General features: G+C 44.1%; 1 protein-coding gene across 1 annotated transcript in view; it reads right to left on the bottom strand.

Annotated features, from left to right (window-relative positions):
* The window catches only part of LOC134320373 (serine/threonine-protein kinase D3-like), a 45,231-nt gene that overhangs the window by 24,510 nt on the left and 1,285 nt on the right, over positions 1-19,436 (bottom strand). Inside the window, exon 2 of the mRNA XM_063001733.1 lies at positions 15,223-15,687. Coding sequence (XP_062857803.1) covers positions 15,223-15,531 — 309 coding nt within the window. The 5' untranslated portion in view covers positions 15,532-15,687. The remainder of the gene's footprint in view (positions 1-15,222; positions 15,688-19,436) is intronic.

Here is a 19,436-nt window from a genome sequence, read left to right as displayed (position 1 = left end):
GTCACATGAATCACGAAACGTTTGATATGATACGTCCTGAAATATCTGATGAAACGGCCTCGGTTTAACCTTATCAGCCCCACAGACAAAACAAACCCAGCGTTGTTTAGGAGAAACGTAACGACGTAACGTAACGACGACTCGCACACCAGTTCTGGATGCAAGTGCAGACAATCTAAATAGTCGTGGTCTGGAAATCAGACAGGGTCAGTCGATATGTGAGCGGATTTTGATGGACAAGGCTTCCGAAAAGCATCGAAGGTACAAGGCTGGGATAGCTCGTCTGTTGGATTGGACCACACGGACCAGCCTTCGCTCCCCACGTGCATCAAATTCAAGGTCCAGAAATACAGGAGTGGAGACTGTTGTAGACCAACTCCATGTTAATGCATATACACCGATCAGCCATAACATTAAAACCACCTCCTTGTTTCTACAGTACACTCACTGTCCATTTTATCAGCTCCACTTACCATATAGAAGCACTTTGTAGTTCTACAATTACTGACTGTAGTCCATCTGTTTCTCTGCATGCTTTTTTATCCTGCTTTCATGCTGTTCTTCAATGGTCAGGACCCCCACAGGACCACCACAGAGCAGGTATTATTTAGGTGGTGGATCATTCTGCAGTGACACTGACATGGTGGTGGTGTGTTAGTGTGTGTTTTGCTGGTGTGAGTGGATCAGACACAGCAGCACTGCTGGAGTTTTTAAACACCTCACTGTCACTGCTGGACTGAGAATAGTCCACCAATCAAAAATATCCAGCCAACAGCACCCCGTGGGCAGCGTCCTGTGACCACTGATGAAGGTCTAGAAGATGACCGACTCAAACAGCAGCAATAGATGAGCGATCGTCTCTGACTTTACATCTACAAGGTGGACCGACTAGGTAGGAGTGTCTAATAGAGTGGACAGTGAGTGGACACGGTATTTTAAAAACTCCAGCAGCGCTGCTGTGTCTGATCCACTCATACCAGCACAACACACACTAACACACCACCACCATGTCAGTGTCACTGCAGTGCTGAGAATGATCCACCACCTAAATAATACCTGCTCTGTGGTGGTCCTGTGGGGGTCCTGACCATTGAAGAGCAGGGTGAAAGGGGGCTAACAAAGCATGCAGAGAAACAGATGGACTACAGTCAGTAATTGTAGAACTGATTGTGGAGCTGATAAAATGGACAGCGAGTGTAGAAACAAGGAGGTGGTTTTAATGTTGTGGCTGATCAGTGTAGTTCTGGAACATGATTTCTAACATGCTGATGGTCTGGTGTCCACACACTTCTGACCATTATGTGCACATAAAATCTAGATAAACGTCCTAATTAAAGGAAAATGATACAGATACATAATTAACACGTTGTGAATCATTTCACGTGCGGTTGAAGGAGCTGGAGTGGGAAACCCGAGTCGCACCGGCGGTCCGGTCATTCATTCATCTGCCCACGGTCATCAATAATGCCTGAGGCTCGTCTAACCACACCCGGACGTCCAGCACACGCTACCGACACAAAACAACCCAGCAAAAATATTAAAGAAACCAAGCCACCTCAACAAACTAATCATAATCCTTCATTTGTGGAACAGGACGGTCTTTCTTCACACGGCGTCGCGTCAGAGTGGAAAATAATCAGCGGTACGGAGCCGGCGGTACGAGCGTATCGTTTACTGATATGATTCACTGCATCTGAATGAAAACAAAGGCCGCGGGCTGACCCGTGTCCAGGACGCCCACACACAAAGCTCTGATGGATTATTAGCAGACATGCTATACTCTCCACTCCCGAGCGTGGGATTAATGTTTTATCCAACCTCCAGTGGTTCAGGTACTGGACTGGACAATAGCTGTGGTATCTCAGTGGTTCAGGTACTGGACTGGACGATAGCTGTGGTAGCTCAGTGGTTCAGGTACTGGACTGGACGATAGCTGTGGCATCTCAGTGGTTCAGGTACTGGACTGGACAATAGCTGTGGTAGCTCAGTGGTTCAGGTACTGGACTGGACAATAGCTGTGGTATCTCAGTGGTTCAGGTACTGGACTGGACGATAGCTGTGGTAGCTCAGTGGTTCAGGTACTGGACTGGACAATAGCTGTGGTAGCTCAGTGGTTCAGGTACTGGACTGGACAATAGCTGTGGTAGCTCAGTGGTTCAGGTACTGGACTGGACGATAGCTGTGGCATCTCAGTGGTTCAGGTACTGGACTGGACAATAGCTGTGGCATCTCAGTGGTTCAGGTACTGGACTGGACAATAGCTGTGGTATCTCAGTGGTTCAGGTACTGGACTGGACGATAGCTGTGGTATCTCAGTGGTTCAGGTACTGGACTGGACGATAGCTGTGGTATCTCAGTGGTTCAGGTACTGGACTGGACGACAGCTGTGGTGGCTCAGTGGTTCAGGTACTGGACTGGACAATAGCTGTGGTATCTCAGTGGTTCAGGTACTGGACTGGACGACAGCTGTGGTGGCTCAGTGGTTCAGGTACTGGACTGGACGATAGCTGTGGTATCTCAGTGGTTCAGGTACTGGATTGGACTGGACGATAGCTGTGGTAGCTCAGTGGTTCAGGTACTGGACTGGACGATAGCTGTGGTATCTCAGTGGTTCAGGTACTGGATTGGACTGGACGATAGCTGTGGTAGCTCAGTGGTTCAGGTACTGGACTGGACGACAGCTGTGGTAGCTCAGTGGTTCAGGTACTGGACTGGACGACAGCTGTGGTAGCTCAGTGGTTCAGGTACTGGACTGGACGATAGCTGTGGTGGCTCAGTGGTTCAGGTACTGGACTGGACGATAGAGGGGGTCGAATATATCCTCCTCGTACGTGATTTCAGTTCAAGCCCTACTAACGCCAAGATGCCACTGTTGGACCCCTGAGCAAGGCCTTTAACCCTCAGTGGTCTGCATGGTATTCAGTATTGCATAAAAGTGCTTGCTTAATACCGTAGATGTAAATTTGTCAGGATTTCCTGAATCTTTCGGTAATATCATGCACGGTAGATCATGCAAAAAGTTGCACCCGTCCAAACAGACATCGACGTCTTTGTGCCTCTTCTGTTACAGTGCAGCTAAAAGTAGATTAACAAATCTCCGCTTCCTGTTTTGATTTGCATTTCTCACCCTGACCCCTTTCTTCTTTTTTTTTTTTGGGGGGAGGGTGGGGGGGGGCAGGTCGGTAAATCTAATCTCCGCTCCTCAGTCCGATGTCTTTCCTACACGCGGGAGAGGAAACGAGGATTTAGAAAGTGATTTGGCGCTCACACGTCTTTCACCTCGCTCCAGTGATCAGGAAAACGCAACAGGAAGCGCGGCTGACTGGATCTGAGTGACGCCGTGATCCCGCCCGGCAGGAAGCGAGACGTGAGGGGCCCGGCCTGAGATACGACGGACGTGTGAAGCGAAAGTATTGGGACCACCTCAATTATAACTGTATAATTCACGGCGCAGTCATGCCAGAACAGGAAACTCCTACATTAGCTGTACGATAATGTAAGTATCCGCTACCTGACCCCCGACCCCCTGCTTGTTGTTTTTACCTCTTTTTGGGGGGGTCCAAGTATTAATTAGGAGGGTCGGACCACCCCCCCGCCCCCCAAGGCTGTGCCCGTGTGCACAATGCAAGGTCTCTAAAGACTCCAAACTCCAGTGGGCTGCACAGAGCCCTGACCATGCTGTCTGAGATCTGTACGGAGCTTCATAGACCTTCCCAAGATGAACAAATGCAGTCAGACTGGCTATATTTGTATGGACACAGAGAAGTTACTAGCTGTCTATAGTCAGACCATGTGGCTGACACCTCACCGTGAGCTTGTTGGACCTCATGTTCCAAAAAAATATCAGCCCTACTCTATGTTCTCAGCTATAGCAGCCGTTACTCTTCTTTGAACACTTGATACTAGATTTAGGAGTGCGTCTGTGGGTATTTGTGACCGTTCAGTCACAAAGCGCGGGTCAGGTTAGGTCCTAATTCTAGACCATGTCTTTATGGACTCTCCCCAAACTGTTGCCACATATAGATTTGGTCAGAACCGCTGGACGCTGGACGCTGACGTGCGTCCACTCTTCCTGGACACACGGCGCTGCTGCGTCTCCCTGGATACCCGGCAACGCTTCACCTGATCTTTGGCCTGTGTTACCACGGTAGCGGGTAGCGCTGAACGGCGGCTGGCGGAGTTCTGTGTCGTTGGGCAGACACCGGGGCGTTTTTTTTTCACGTGCCTCATAATGATCAACCAGCTTTTCAGCTCAGGTTTCACGCCAGGGTCATTAAAACCATTAACGACTGGACAAGAGTCCAGCGGCGGGGACAAGAATGCTCGAGGCCACTAAGAGCTGGCTAATGGATAGACGACGTTAAGAGCGGAACTGATTCGGAAAACAGACGACGTGAACTTTCCACAGGAAGCGTATCCCGACCAGACGTGTGCTTCTTTTCTAGAGTTTGAGATTTCGGAACATGACTGATGGAAATCACTTCCATTCAGACATGAGAGCATTAGTGAGGTGCACTGGGGTTGGACCTGGATCACAGTCTGCGTTTTAGTTCATCGATCTGTTCAGGAATCTATTCAGGGCGGTCCATATCTTTCATTTCTTTTCAGGCTCATACAGGAAAGGGCATTCCCCAAACTGTTAGACAAAGTTGGAAGCACATTGTAGCAAATTTCCATTCACTTGAGGTTGGCAAAACTGGCAAAACTAAAAAAAGGATTTTTTTAGATCCTTTCTGATCCTGATGGATAGTTAAGTCTTCCTTCACTGCTCCAGAGTCCAGTGGTGTTAAGCTTTATACCACTTTAGTGGCGTCTAGAACCCAGTAGTGAGTGCTGTGACCTAGGAAATCCAAAAATATGAACTTAAAGCACTCGTGGTATATAGCTGATCACATCACTGGATAGTTAAGTCTACCTTCACTGCTCCAGAGTCCAGTGGTGTTAAGCTTTATGCCACTTTAGCCAATTTCTGGCAACTCAGTAGTGAGTGCTGTGAATCTACACTTAAATCACTCAGTACACAATAACAGCACGTCACTGCTGGAAATGATCGATGAGTCGAGCCAGAAGTATCTGGACACCCATCCTAATTATAAAACGTACATGTTTTAGCCACAGCAAATGCAAACGGGCATAAAAATAAGAAATAAAACAATAAAACGATTCCAGCTTTGCAGAGACCATTCTGCCACTGAGCCGTTTCTGTCATTCACACGTCCGCCCGAAATAGTTTCACACTCAGCGGCTTTTGCTAATATTTCCTTTTTAGCGTCCTTCATTCTGCACCGCTCAGACTGAGAGTCTGCAAACGTTTAACCAGCGCATAAATCGTTTCTGAAGCTCAGAAGATGATGAACGAAGTAGAACGCCGAGACGTATTAGTGAAGTATAGTGAAGCTACAGGTCAGCATTGAACGATACTGGTCAGCATTGGCTGATTTACTTAAATATCTACGTAATTAAGCTACAATTTGAGCTTCTGCTAATACTAAACTCTAGCAACACCAAAGCACCGCCAGAAAAATTTAGATAAGGTCAGAAGTTTACATGCACGAGCAACATTGCATTCTGTTACTGAATGACTGAAACACAAACTTCTTTCACCAAACAAAAACGTTTTGGATCAAAATATACATACAGAAATGTACAAAGCTAATTTCTAAAGAAATTGGGACAAGAATCTAGGATTCTCTTGATCTTTCATTTAACCAACAAATGTAAAAACAAATGATCATTAATGTTTCACTGATCACCTTGATATTATTTGGTAAATTTGGTAAATATATTTAGAATTAAAGCCACTAACAAAATGAATTTAATGGCCAAACAAAGCAACAAATGAAAGACACAAAAACGTCCGCAGCCTGTGATGGAGAAAGTGGACAGAACAGGGACAGTAATAAAAAGTGGCATTACACGCCGCTCACGTGGCGCAGCGGTAAAGTACGCTAGCGCACCAGAGTTGGGGTTTCGAATACATCGTATCGAATCTCAGCTCTGCCTTTCCGACTGGGCTGGGCGGCTGCATGAACAATGCTTGGCTGTTGTTCAGGGTTAGGGGGGTAAATCGTCGGATCATAGGTCCTCATAACTGGTGCGACTGCGGCCCCTGCTGGCTGACTGATGGCGCCTGCACAGGGCTGAGGAATAATGCTGATGGGGTGTGGCCCTCCGTACACAGTGCCCGTCGGTGTATGAACTCGACTCGTGCGGGTGAAAAATGCAGTCTGTACTGACTGTACGTGCCGGAGGGGGCTATATCAGTTGAGAGGCGTCCTCAGTCAGCGGTGGAGGGTCGAATCAGTATAGAGGACGTAGGAGTGCTATGTCAAACAGCCAATGAGAACACAAGATACGGGGTGAGGGGAAACGCAGGGGAGAAGTTGTAAACAGGTGGGACAGGGGCATAACATAAAATATATATCAGAATACATCACAACACACAAGTTTTACAGTATTTCTGACCTGATCGTTCTCTACAAAACACCCACGCTGCATTGCAAACAATATTTATTAACCTCCAACTAACTTAGAACAATCCCTGCTGTTCATGCAGCCAAATCCACTCATATTCATTTATTTTTCCTCTTTGATTTTACGCTGCACGTCAGCACACACACTTTGATCGCTCGCTACTTGCTGGCGTGCATTTTTGGACGTGGTATCGTTAAACCTTTCATCAATTCTCGCGTTTGTTTTCGTGACTAAACGTAGTTTGGGAGACCAGAGAAGCTCGCCTGCGATTCCAGTTGGTGATAGATGGTGTAGTGTGAAACCCCCTACAGAAACCAAAACACCATATGGCCAAAAGTATGTGAACACCCCTCTTAATTATTGACTTCATGTGTTGTAGCCACAGCCATTGCTAACAGCTGTATAAATCGGCATTTAGCGAATGCTTTTATCCAAAGCGACTTACAATTATGACCGAACACGATTTTGAGCAATCGAGGGTTAAGGGCCTTGCTCAGGGGCTAGTTCTCTATGGCTGTATGTAAACTATTGATATAACTCTAATAATCATTAGCACCATAAAAACAATAAAGCGAGTTTAAATCTGAGTGATTGTATCGTATCGTACAGCTCTTATAACCCTAATATAACGTTCATTACACTGAATCTGAGCAACCCGGTTCTACACGTTAATAAAGACGTGATTCATATCAGCTCAGCTCGTGTTTGTTTAAGCTTTTCATACATCACGCCGAGGTGCAGGAAAGCCTGATGGGATTAGCAGAGCGAGGCGAAGGGTGTTTCCTGGTGCCGGGTCATTACGCCTCGCGCCCGTTCAGAGGAACAAAAGCATCTCGTGTGAGGCGACGAGAGACGACGTGAGGAGAGACGGTTTCAGTTCGGAGCGTGAAGTTATCTATGAAAATGTCTGCAGGGAGTCGGGACTTATCCTGAACAGATAGCATGCAAAATCTCTACATGTTCACTTCACTTCCTCTTTGTCAAGGGTTAGACGATTAATTTTATGAGCCTGTGACTGACAGGGGGGCCATAAAATATTAGGTATTTTATTCCATAATAAATGATTCAATAAGCATAACAAATAGAAAATCATTTAATTTCATTTTATCAACTGCTTTAACCTGGTTATCCAGCAGGCCACTGGGAAACCCTTTCTGCACAGCTTGAATACCCTGGACAGAGCGCCAATACATCAGTGGTCTTCATCCCCCCTCAACCCATCCCCCCGGAGGCACAGCCAATCATGTCTAGATTGATAGAAGACTGGCTGGCCGATAGCAGCATCTTATTTAATAGAATATTTTATTTAGAAGTACATTTTTCTTTTTCTTTTCTTGTATTTGAAAGAAAGTAAACACCCAGAGATCCTCAAGAGAGCACCCTCAACCCCCCTTCCTGCTTCTTTTTACACCAAACGGGTCGATTCGCCCTCACACCAAGCGAGAATGGTACTTTCTATCATTAAACTGCGAGAAAGAAGTGACGCATCGTGTTGAATTATGAAGAAAAAACCTGGTTACCAAAACAAAAAGAAATGAAACTAAGAGAGAAAAAAAGAAGAACGTTACAATTAAAAGATGACAGTAAAAGATGAAAGATGCGCCAAGGCACTTTTCTCATAGAGAGTATCAGTCTTGAATCAGATAGTGAATTCCACTGTATGTACAAGTGTTATGTTTTCATGATTGGCGTGGTCTGGGTTGGTGAAGATCCATATGAAATCCTTTCACATAACCCAAAATCCCTGACAGCACCCCTGCCCATTGCACCAGTTTTGTAAAATTCTCCTGCAACCCCATCTGCATCCCAGACGACCCAACGTGCTGCACAACCTGACGGTTAAGAATCTTTGCTCCATGTTTATATGTACCGCGTGTGGTCGCTGTAATGCCTGTTATTAGTGTGTTATTAGTACTAATATTAGTACTCTTTTTACAGCACTGTCGCCTCACAGTATGAAGGTCCTGGGTTTGATTCTCTGTTTAAGTTGCAGAATCCATTCAGACCAGTTCAAAACGACCTCTTAATCAAACCTCATGATTGTCAGTCATAATCACACCCACAATTTATCCCTGTGCATGTCGTGATCCTGGTCATGACTCGGCTTCAGAGTTGGATGAACCAGTTAGTGAATAAATTACCCCAGTAACCTATTTTGAAGAGACAGACCGATTAACCAGTATGAGAAGAGTTTGTTTAGACTGATGAAGCTTTGAGAGCATAAAAATGATACAAAAATCCAGTCGATTTATTAAGTACCAGCCTCTAAAAATCAGAAACACGGCCGGAATTGCACAGATTTGTAAACCAGGCGTTTAAACTCTGGTCTGGTCTACAACACTGGCCAGTGATAAGATATTTAAGCTCTGTGAGCAATGGTATTGGATGAGCAGCAATTTCATTACTGGATTTCTTTATGATTATAGATGCAGAAGTTGGATTGGCTGTTCTAAACTGCCCCTATGTAGCTCTCAACAAGTGTGATGGATCTGCGTCCTGTTCGGAGTGCATTTCTACCTTGTACTGCAACTATAGATGTTTCAGAATGAAACATATAACTGAATGACATTTTTGGACCAATCAGAATCAAGGATTCAACAGCGCATAGGTATAAACATACAGCTATAACCCGACACTACGGTGTATCATTAATGTTAGTTATTATTTACCGGTCATGACAGCAATTTCCGAATTAGATGACACATTAAAATCACTCAAGCTAAACAAACTCTGCTGACCCTCGTCCTCTCCTCAGCTCTGTGCACAAACGCCTGGATGATTTTCAGGGCTGAATGTCCGTGCAGGCCAAAATTTAACCAGACTTGAATTTTTTAAAGAGCGAGAGACTCACAGAAAGAGCAAAAAGACAAAGTCCGAAACAAAGAGGATGAAGAAGGAGGCAGCCACCCGTCTCCTGTCCGGGAGCCTATACAGACAATGATTGGCTCATTCCGAAGGGAGGGATGCCAATGCCGGATGGGATTCCTCATGACTGCTGCAGTTAAGACCCCCGCTAGAAGGTCGATGGCATCTGCACAGAGACGGGGAATAACGGGGATCCGTACGTGACTCTCTGTGTGCGATACAGATCTCTGTTAATGCACCGCAGCACGTATCGGGGGCATGTGTTAGTCAAGGCCCTCCTCGGTCAGGAGTATCATTTGGATACGACTATATCGGGAGGAAAAATGTTAAAAAAATAAATACAAATATTACAGAGCGCAGTGGGGACACAATTTCTTTAATCAATAAGCAGACGTCATCTGCTAAAGTATAAAACACACCACGAAGATTCATATCAGCATCACGTCTCTGTGCTTTATCTAATAATAATAGTAATGTAGTGAACGTGGAAATGATTTAGAACAGGAAGACGAACAGGAAGAGCAAAACCAACTCTCCACGACATTAGTGTTGCTATTATAAGACAATAAGAAGATTTCTACCTGGGGTTCGATGCAAAATACCTCTGTGATTTCTGTAAAGATCCACAAGAAGTCACATGCTGATACGAAATGGCCTTACTGTTTGTGATTTTTATGTATAACAGTTAAGCTGCACATTATTAAAATAGCGTCCAGCTCAACAAAGCTGCAGCGATTTACGATCGTCTGGCTGTCTAACGCGTGTTCAGGTAAACACTGAAATCTTCAGACTTCCAGTAAACACGGTAACTCGGATTCTTCACACCGATCTGTGTGGAATGATAAACCCAGCAGATATTTGCTCAGCGCTGGTGCCAGGGTGCTGGTATGTACAGATCCACTGGACTGAAACGAAACTTCCCAAACAATGTCAAGCTCACGAGTGCAAACGATGGAGGGATTTTACTGACGTAGTTCTGGTCTCACATCCACAGTTAATAACGTGTGTAAACCTTCATAACACAGGAATGGACATAAAATCAGAAATTTAGTGGAAACTGGTCTGATCTACAGTTAGTAAAATAATTATAACATCCAATCAATTGGAACTCTAGAGATAGACAGATAGACAGACATATAGATAGATAGATAGATAGATAGATAGATAGATAGATAGATAGATAGATAGATAGATAGATAGATAGATAGATAGATAGATAGATAGATAGATAGATAGATAGATATGGACAGACTGATGGACAGACAGATTGATGGATGGGTAGATAGATACATAGACAGAGAGAAAGACAGACAGGGACAGACCGACCAACCGATAGATAGGTAGATAGATATGGACAGACAGACGGACAGACAAATAGATAGACAGAGAGACAGACAGACAGATTAGACAGATAGACAGACAGACAGACATACTGATGGATGGGTAGATAGATACATAGACAGAGGGAAAAACAGAGACAGACAGACCGACCGATAGATAGACAGACAGACAGACAGACAGAGAGAGACACACGCGAGACAGATAGACAGACAGACAGAGACAGACAGATAGATAGTAACTTTATTGACCTTGAAGGAGATTAAAGAGTGTGGAAGATGATAAGAGCAGCAAAACATTCCCAAAGATCACTATTCTACCATCAGATGCCACATCCATGCCAACAGATTATTTGGAAGACTTGCCGAAAAAAGCTTTTCCTGTCTCTAACCTGACTGCAACCACGTTTCAGGGTCTGAAGGATCAAATATGAACTTTTTGTAAACAAACCCTCAAGAACGACTACACGGACTACTCCTGGTGGAGGATCTGTGATGTTGTGTGGCTGTTTTGAACTCCAGATACTAGAACACTTTAAATTAAGATCTGTTCTTCTTTAAATTAAGATCTGTCCACCGCTGCCAAGGAACTAAAAATGCTGGACGATGCTCCAAGACACGTTCAGATGTAGAGTAGCCGGTCCATGAGAGGTGAGAGGAGACCAAAGAACTTCACACAGACGGTGCGTGTGGTGGGGTACTTGGGCTCAAACCCTGGTCGTGAAGCTCTAAGACACTGATACTCCCTACTTTATTATTATATTGTATGAGTTACAAATAAAAATGTATGATATTAACGTTACACCCCAGCCATTAATCTACGCTGTGTAAAGTTTAAAAGCCTCTTTATCACGACCTCTTTATTAACATCAAGATTAACCATTTTTTTATTTAGACGATGATCCTTTCAGCAGGTTTTTAGTCGAATAAGCAGATTTTGTAATGAACCCGAGCCAAACGAGAATAAATCCCGACCCGAACGCCTCCTCCTCCTCCTCCTCCGCTGTACTGTACACTCCTCCACACTCTTCCTCCTCCCCACACACACACGGATACCCAACGGGACAGAATGGCGACCAGCAGGGGAGGGGAACTTCCCCCCTGACTTCCTGTAGACCTGAGGGGCTGCCCCCTCCCATCCACACACACACACTCTCAATGTGTTTGCTGAGCTGAAAAGGCCAATATAAAGAACTTTGGTTCCTCAGTGGAATTAAATGTGAAGTAGAAATATGAGCAGAGGAACTAAATGTTGACCCAGCCTGTCCAATCAGAGAGTCAGAGCCACGTTCAGTTTCACATTCATACTTATAATCAGCCATAACATTAAAACCACCTCCTTGTTTCTACACTCGCTGTCCATGTTATCAGCTCCACTTACCATATAGAAGCACTTTGTAGTTCTACTGACTGTAGTCCCTCTGTTTCTCTGCATGCTTCGTTAGCCCCCTTTCATGCTGTTCTTCAACGGTCAGGACCCCCACAGGACCACCACAGAGCAGGTATTATTTAGGTGGTGGATCACTCTCAGCACTGCAGTGACACTGACATGGTGGTGGTGTGTTAGTGTGTGTTGTGCTGGTATGAGTGAGTTTTTAAACACCTCACTGTCACTGCTGGACTGAGAATAGTCCACCAACCAAAAACATCCAGCCAACAGCGCCCCGTGGGCAGCGTCCTGTGACCACTGATGAAGGTCTAGAAGATGACCGACTCAAACAGCAGCAATAGATGAGCGATCGTCTCTGACTTTACATCTACAAGGTGGACCGACTAGGTAGGAGTGTCTAATAGAGTGGACAGTGAGTGGACACGGTGTTTAAAAACTCCAGCAGCGCTGCTGTGTCTGATCCACTCATACCAGCACAACACACACTAACACACCACCACCATGTCAGTGTCACTGCAGTGCTGAGAATCATCCACCACCCAAATAATACCTGCTCTGTGGTGGTCCTGTGGGGGTCCTGACCATTGAAGAACAGGGTGAAATCAGGTTAAAAAGGCATGTAGAGAAACAGATGGACTACAGTCAGTCATTGTAGAACTACAAAGTGCTTCTATATGGTAAGTGGAGCTGATAAAATGTACAGTGTAGAAACAAGGAGGTGGTTTTAATGTTATGGCTGATCGGTGTATGCACATATACACATTGGAACCTGGGGCTCAAGGGCCCAAAAGTGCCAGCATGGCTGAGCCAGGATTCAAACCCACAACCTTCCAAATACAGCCAAAAGCTCTAACTGAATAAAACAGATCACCCGATGATTCTATACTTTATTCTATATTGTTTTTCATGATGTTTCAGGCCTAGAAAATACTTAATGTTTAGGAGCACTGCAGGAGCACACAGGCTGGATACGTGACACACGGTAGGTTTTATTTTTTTTATGACTGGGACTTTTTACATGTCTGTGGCTTATTCTACTGTCATAAGTACATAGCATATAAAACGATTTAACTAAAACTTCGTGTATCAGTGAGAACTCATTTCAGAGTGATTCTGCTCAGCACTGCACAAAAACAAGGTCGAGCAGCTACACAAACGTCGCTAAAAGTCCCAAACTCCTCCTAATCACACAGCGCTCTAAACGCTGCGACCCCCCCCTTTTTCCTGCACCCGTCCAACCACGACAAGACAGGATGCAGGTCACATGTGCTGACCCACCGATGACATCATCCATGGGGCTCCATGTTTTCCTGTCCCGTCATCCAAAACAGTCTTTCAGTGAAGCCACAGAACAAAAGTGTGAAACTGTAGCGCACGCTAAAACACAGGCGCTGGACAAAATAACAGAAACCATAAACCGTACTACACTGTAGTAATACTGAGGTCCTACTCAGAAGTAGTTATTTCAAGACAAGACAAGTAGTTCAGTAATTGTTCTCTAGCCGCTGCACATCTCTCTGTTTACATTAGTGATAGGCTTTATTTTGCCGGGAGGCTCGCTTTGTTCTCGCCTTTTTCTCTGTGATTTATACTTAATTTTTGCAAGTTCTAGTGATTAGTTCTGCACCAGCAGAGCTTCAGATTCAGAATAATAGAAACTCTGAGTCCCCACTAACAATCACGGCCAAAAAACAACCCTCCTCCACCACACAAGATAAATCAAATTTCTTCCCAGTAGTACAGTCCACCAGTTTCAATATTTATTTACAGGTTTTACATGACATATGTACAGATCTATTGACATTGCTCATTTTACTGTTGATCATATGTGCATGTTTAGCACTTTTGTGGACCTTAGTGCTGTGTGTTCGTATATTTTTGACTCCCTGGGGAAAAAAAAGCCTTGCTGTTTCGGACAATCGCATTTTACGGACCAGTGCTCCCCCCTTTTAGTCCGGTAAATCGAGGTTCCACTATACTTCTAAACGTGTCAATCAATGTGTGGACGGAGGACCACCTGATCAAACCATATCAGTCTCCAGACCTAACCCATTAAAAATCTCTGCAATAGGTCAAGAGGAAGACGGGCGATCACAAGCCATCAAACAAAGCTGAGCTGCTTAAATTTTTGCATCAGGGCTGAAAATAGGGGTTATTTCACCGAATATTGACTTCTGAACTCTGTGGGTCTTTAAAAATGAATATAAACTGTTCAACCGCCATTATATTTAAAAAATTACCCACTGACGAAAGGCTAGAGGAATAATAATGCATACTGTGTCTCTAACTACAGGGTGCAGTATGTGTTCCTAATAAATTGATCCAATTCTGAATGGTCATTATATATATATATATATATATATATATTTAAACAAGCAGACGAATGAATGGCGTCCATTTATAAGGTCTGCATGCGACAACTCCCACAACCCCATCCATACTTTCCACTTCATGTCTGCCACCTTTGCCTGACTTTAAACCTGGAAAATCCCTGCATTCCCATAATTCTGTTCAGCAGACGCTCTCTGTAAGGGTTTGGAAAACATGACCTCTCCAAATGCTTGAAGATTTTATACAATATTGTGATACTGGAACTGTATTGTGATTAATCATGGTGAGCAAAGTCATGTGATTATTTATTCATTCACCTCTTTATTAACTGCTGCAGCCTGATCAGGGTCCTGGTGGTCTGTTCAGTGCCGGTCAACATCCGGGTGGCGCAACGGCCTAACGCGCTAATGCACCCCTGCAGAGGGTTCGAATTCACCGGTTTGAATCTCAGTATAGCTACTGACCTGGCCGAGCGTCCACACAGACACAATCGGCCGTGTTTGATGAAGGGAAGGTTGGACGGGGTCTCTTCCCACTGCTGCTGCCAATTTGTCTTTAATAGGAATCAGATCTTGGTGCCTTTAGAATTAAACAGGAGCCTGGCTTGAGGGCCCAACAGTGGCAGCTTAACAGAGCAGAGATTTGAACCCACAATCTTCTGATTAGAAGTCCAAAGTTCTAAACTCTCAGCCTGATGGGTGATTTCCATACTAGCAGTCTCAGCTCTGCCCGAAACTGAAATGGTTAGTTATTGAATATAGTTTGGTTAGTTAAATTCTGTAGCTACAGAGGGTTAGACAGCATGTAAAGAAAAATCTGCTTTACCTTCTGATCCACGATGGAACACACCAGCTCCTTGACCGCGGACAGGGACACGTCGCTGGCGTCCAGGTTCACCGTCTCTCTCGTGAGGCCGATCTGCAGGAGGAAGGACACGCCTTGGAAGGACTCGCGGGAATGGGTCGGGCTCGGGGCGCTGGCGCTGCCGTTAGACAGGCGGCCGCAGGTCAGGCTCGGCGGGCTCGCGGACGGAGACGGTGATGGTGGGAGCGGGGAGCTGGAGGGAGGAGCGGGGACGGGGAACGGTCTGGGGAACGGTAGAGGGGACGAGTTGCCACACGAGGACATTTGCATTCTTCAGGTGACAGTTTTCTCTTTTTACTGAAAAGTGAAGAGTCACGGAAGGTCGAGCATGTCTTAAAATGTATCCGCTGAGATGTTAGGAGCAGCACAGTTCTTGGTACCTGAAGCTGTTATCCAGTCACCAGAGTCCAGAAATGTCCAGGATTACTGCAAAAGTTGAAAAAATTAAGGTTAGGAGGTTACAGGTACTTGATGTGCCGGACAGACAATTAATGATTCAACAAGAGCACAATCACCTACTGAGCATTTTGTAAAACCTCCTTTTGCCAACATAACAGCACTAAGTCTTCATCTGTAATGCTTTATAAGAATCCAGAGCAAAAAAATCTGAGAGCACCTCCTAAAACTAAACATCTCCAGATCATCCATCAACAAAAAATATCAACAACAATACGAAGGTAATGTGCGAGGGTCCTTCACAAAGTTTCCACACTTTTTGAACTCTATTTATTTAAGAATTTATATTTTTCTACATAATCACCTTCCCATGCATTTTTCCAGCGTCGTACCAACTTTTTAATGCGTGTAGCCACTGATGCGGCGCTGCTTTCACATCATCATCACATAAAAAACATCTTCCACTTAAAGCTTCTTTGAGCATCCAAAAAGGTGGAAATCAGATGGAGCTAAATCCGGACTATAAGCGTCTCTCAGTCTCTCAGACACGACTGATTACTCCTCCATAAAAGTGCAGAAACTTTTTGAAGATCCCTCGTTCACCAGCTCCTTCTGTCAGGGTTAAATGGAGCCGTTTGTATGAAGAATATCTGAACAGTTCTGTGTTCTTAACATCAGCGTGGGTTAAGAAGAAGACTCCACTGTCATCATGATCAGTAATAAAGATCTCAGGCTGCAGATTTCGGAGCAGGTGCCTCTTTCCTGCACAGCAGTCTCTAAATGAATAGTGATGTGAAGCTTGCTCGACAGTGCGCAGTGTCACATGTTCCAGCAGCTGGTGGACCTTGGAATACCTCTGATTATCCAAACAGCCCTAAAGACTTTGGGATAATGGTTTTCCTTCCAAACCATGGTGAAAGAGACACGTTTCACGTACTGTTCGCGTACTGAGAATTTTTGTACAGATGATTTTCAGGTGACGTTGATTAAAATGAAGAGACATTCCTGATTTCCTTTATGGAATCAGTAAAGATCTTTCAATGCTTCCTGTTGCAGCACTTTTGTTTAACGGTGTATGTAAGCTTTTGACCTCAACTGTGCACATCCTGATAATTAACTGTAGCCTATTTTCACACAATAAATGCTGCACCTTAAACAAAACATAGTGCCATCAATACAAAAGCTAGGACGGGTTTATTATAAGCCAAACTAACGCTCCATTTGTTTGAAAAACCTGCCGTTGAAAAGAGCGTAAGTGTTTGGAACACGTCTGGATAGTCGTCTGTGTTTGCACTCTTCGTATTAAATAAAATATCATACAAAATATTAAACATAACAAAGCAAAAATGGGTTTATTATTACTCAGGGTTGGTTTATTACAGACACAGAGATGTTTGGACACCCTGTTCTGTTGGTTCTGTTGGTTTTCCAGGTAAAAATTATGAAACTAATTCTACAACAATCAAACAAATTTGTCCCTCAGTAAAGATATTTTAGTACACTGTTTTTATTTGCTAGATTTAACATATTGTATAGAAATATAAAATAATATTCATTGAAACATTTGCTTATGCCACATTTTCTGTTGTATTATTTCCCAATCTGTTAAATTCTGCAAACAAAAGCAGTGATTGTATAATAAAACATGTCTTTGTTCCCTGTAGAGACAGTGTTAAAAAACAGAAAACAGAATTAAAACTGTGCTGTTTTGCATGACTTTTGCATACTGCTGTAGATTGAGAGAAAACTGGTGAATGTTACAGTAATCAGGGTAAAACATTCAAATTTCCTGTTACCTTTTGTCAGATAGTGGATTTACTGTGTTGCCCTAATGCTCAAAAATGAAAACAATGTGTTTGTGTTTTTCTTCTCTATATAACAAAAAAAGTACACGTTTGGTCTATGTTTCACAATAATGCCAATGCAGTACAGAGGAATTCTCCATCACAAACCACTAAATAGTCTAAATGAACTCTGTTTGTAGGTTTATGTTCAATACACACCAGCAATGAAACACTGGTCCCAATTAGCTTTAGTCTGCTTTATTAAACCCCCATGTCTAAAACAATAACTAGAACATGGTAGGTTTATGTTCAATACACACCAGCAGTGAAACACAGGTCCCATTTACCTTTAATCGTATGTTGTGTTTATCACAATCCATCAATCCTCAATTTAATATTTACATTAAAACAAACATAAATGCAGAGCACACATCTGTATGATCATCTGTAGCCTGGTTAAACGTTTCTATGATAAAAACCCCACGTCTAAAACAATAACTAGAACATGGCAGGTTTATGTTGGCAATATAATACGATATACAGGGGTTGGACAAAATAACTGAAACACCTGTCATTTTAGTGTGGGAGGTTTCATGGCTAAATTGGACCAGTCTGGTGGCCAATCTTCATTAATTGCACATTGCACCAGTAAGAGCAGAGTGTGAAGGTTCAATTAGCAGGGTAAGAGCACAGTTTTGCTCAAAATATTGCAATGCACACAACATTATGGGTGACATACCAGAGTTCAAAAGAGGACAAATTGTTGGTGCACGTCTTGCTGGCGCATCTGTGACCAAGACAGCAAGTCTTTGTGATGTATCAAGGGCCACGGTATCCAGGGTAATGTCAGCATACCACCAAGAAGGACAAACCACATCCAACAGGATTAACTGTGGACGCAAGAGGAAGCTGTCTGAAAGGGATGTTCGGGTGCTAACCCGGATTGTATCCAAAAAACATAAAACCACGGCTGCCCAAATCACGGCAGAATTAAATGTGCACCTCAACTCTCCTGTTTCCACCAGAACTGTCCGTCGGGAGCTCCACAGGGTCAATATACACGGCCGGGCTGCTATAGCCAAACCTTTGGTCACTCGTGCCAATGCCAAACGTCGGTTTCAATGGTGCAAGGAGCGCAAATCTTGGGCTGTGGACAATGTGAAACATGTATTGTTCTCTGATGAGTCCACCTTTACTGTTTTCCCCACATCCGGGAGAGTTACGGTGTGGAGAAGCCCCAAAGAAGCGTACCACCCAGACTGTTGCATGCCCAGAGTGAAGCATGGGGGTGGATCAGTGATGGTTTGGGCTGCCATATCATGGCATTCCCTCGGCCCAATACTTGTGCTAGATGGGCGCGTCACTGCCGAGGACTACCGAACCATTCTGGAGGACCATGTGCATCCAATGGCGGTGCCGTGTATCAGGATGACAATGCACCAATACACACAGCAAGACTGGTGAAAGATTGGTTTGATGAACATGAAAGTGAAGTTGAACATCTCCCATGGCCTGCACAGTTACCAGATCTAAATATTATTGAGCCACTTTGGGGTGTTTTAGAGAAGCGAGTCAGGAAACGTTTTCCTCCACCAGCATCACGTAGTGACCTGGCCACTATCCTGCAAGAAGAATGGCTTAAAATCCCTCTGACCACTGTGCAGGACTTGTATATGTCATTTCCAAGACCAATTGACGCTGTATTGGCCGCAAAAGGAGGCCCTACACCATACTAATAAATTATTGTGGTCTAAAACCAGGTGTTTCAGTTATTTTGTCCAACCCCTGTATGTGTCTCCATCAGCTTTCATGTACAGGTGAGATGATTCGAAACACCTTAATGCCAAACGTTATGTTTTATCAAGCTAATTTACACTTAACAGTCAATGAAATCAATAAAATAAAGTTCCTATTATTATTAAAACGCTGGTTTTATTACATGTTATTACCGGTTGTATTACCGGTTTATTACATGTTATTACCGGTTGTATTACA

This window comes from Trichomycterus rosablanca, chromosome 9, assembly GCF_030014385.1.
Source record: "Trichomycterus rosablanca isolate fTriRos1 chromosome 9, fTriRos1.hap1, whole genome shotgun sequence".
Lineage (NCBI taxonomy): Eukaryota > Metazoa > Chordata > Actinopteri > Siluriformes > Trichomycteridae > Trichomycterus > Trichomycterus rosablanca.
The sequence above is the reverse complement of the archived record's forward strand: the minus strand, read 5'-3'. Positions and strand labels throughout refer to the sequence as shown.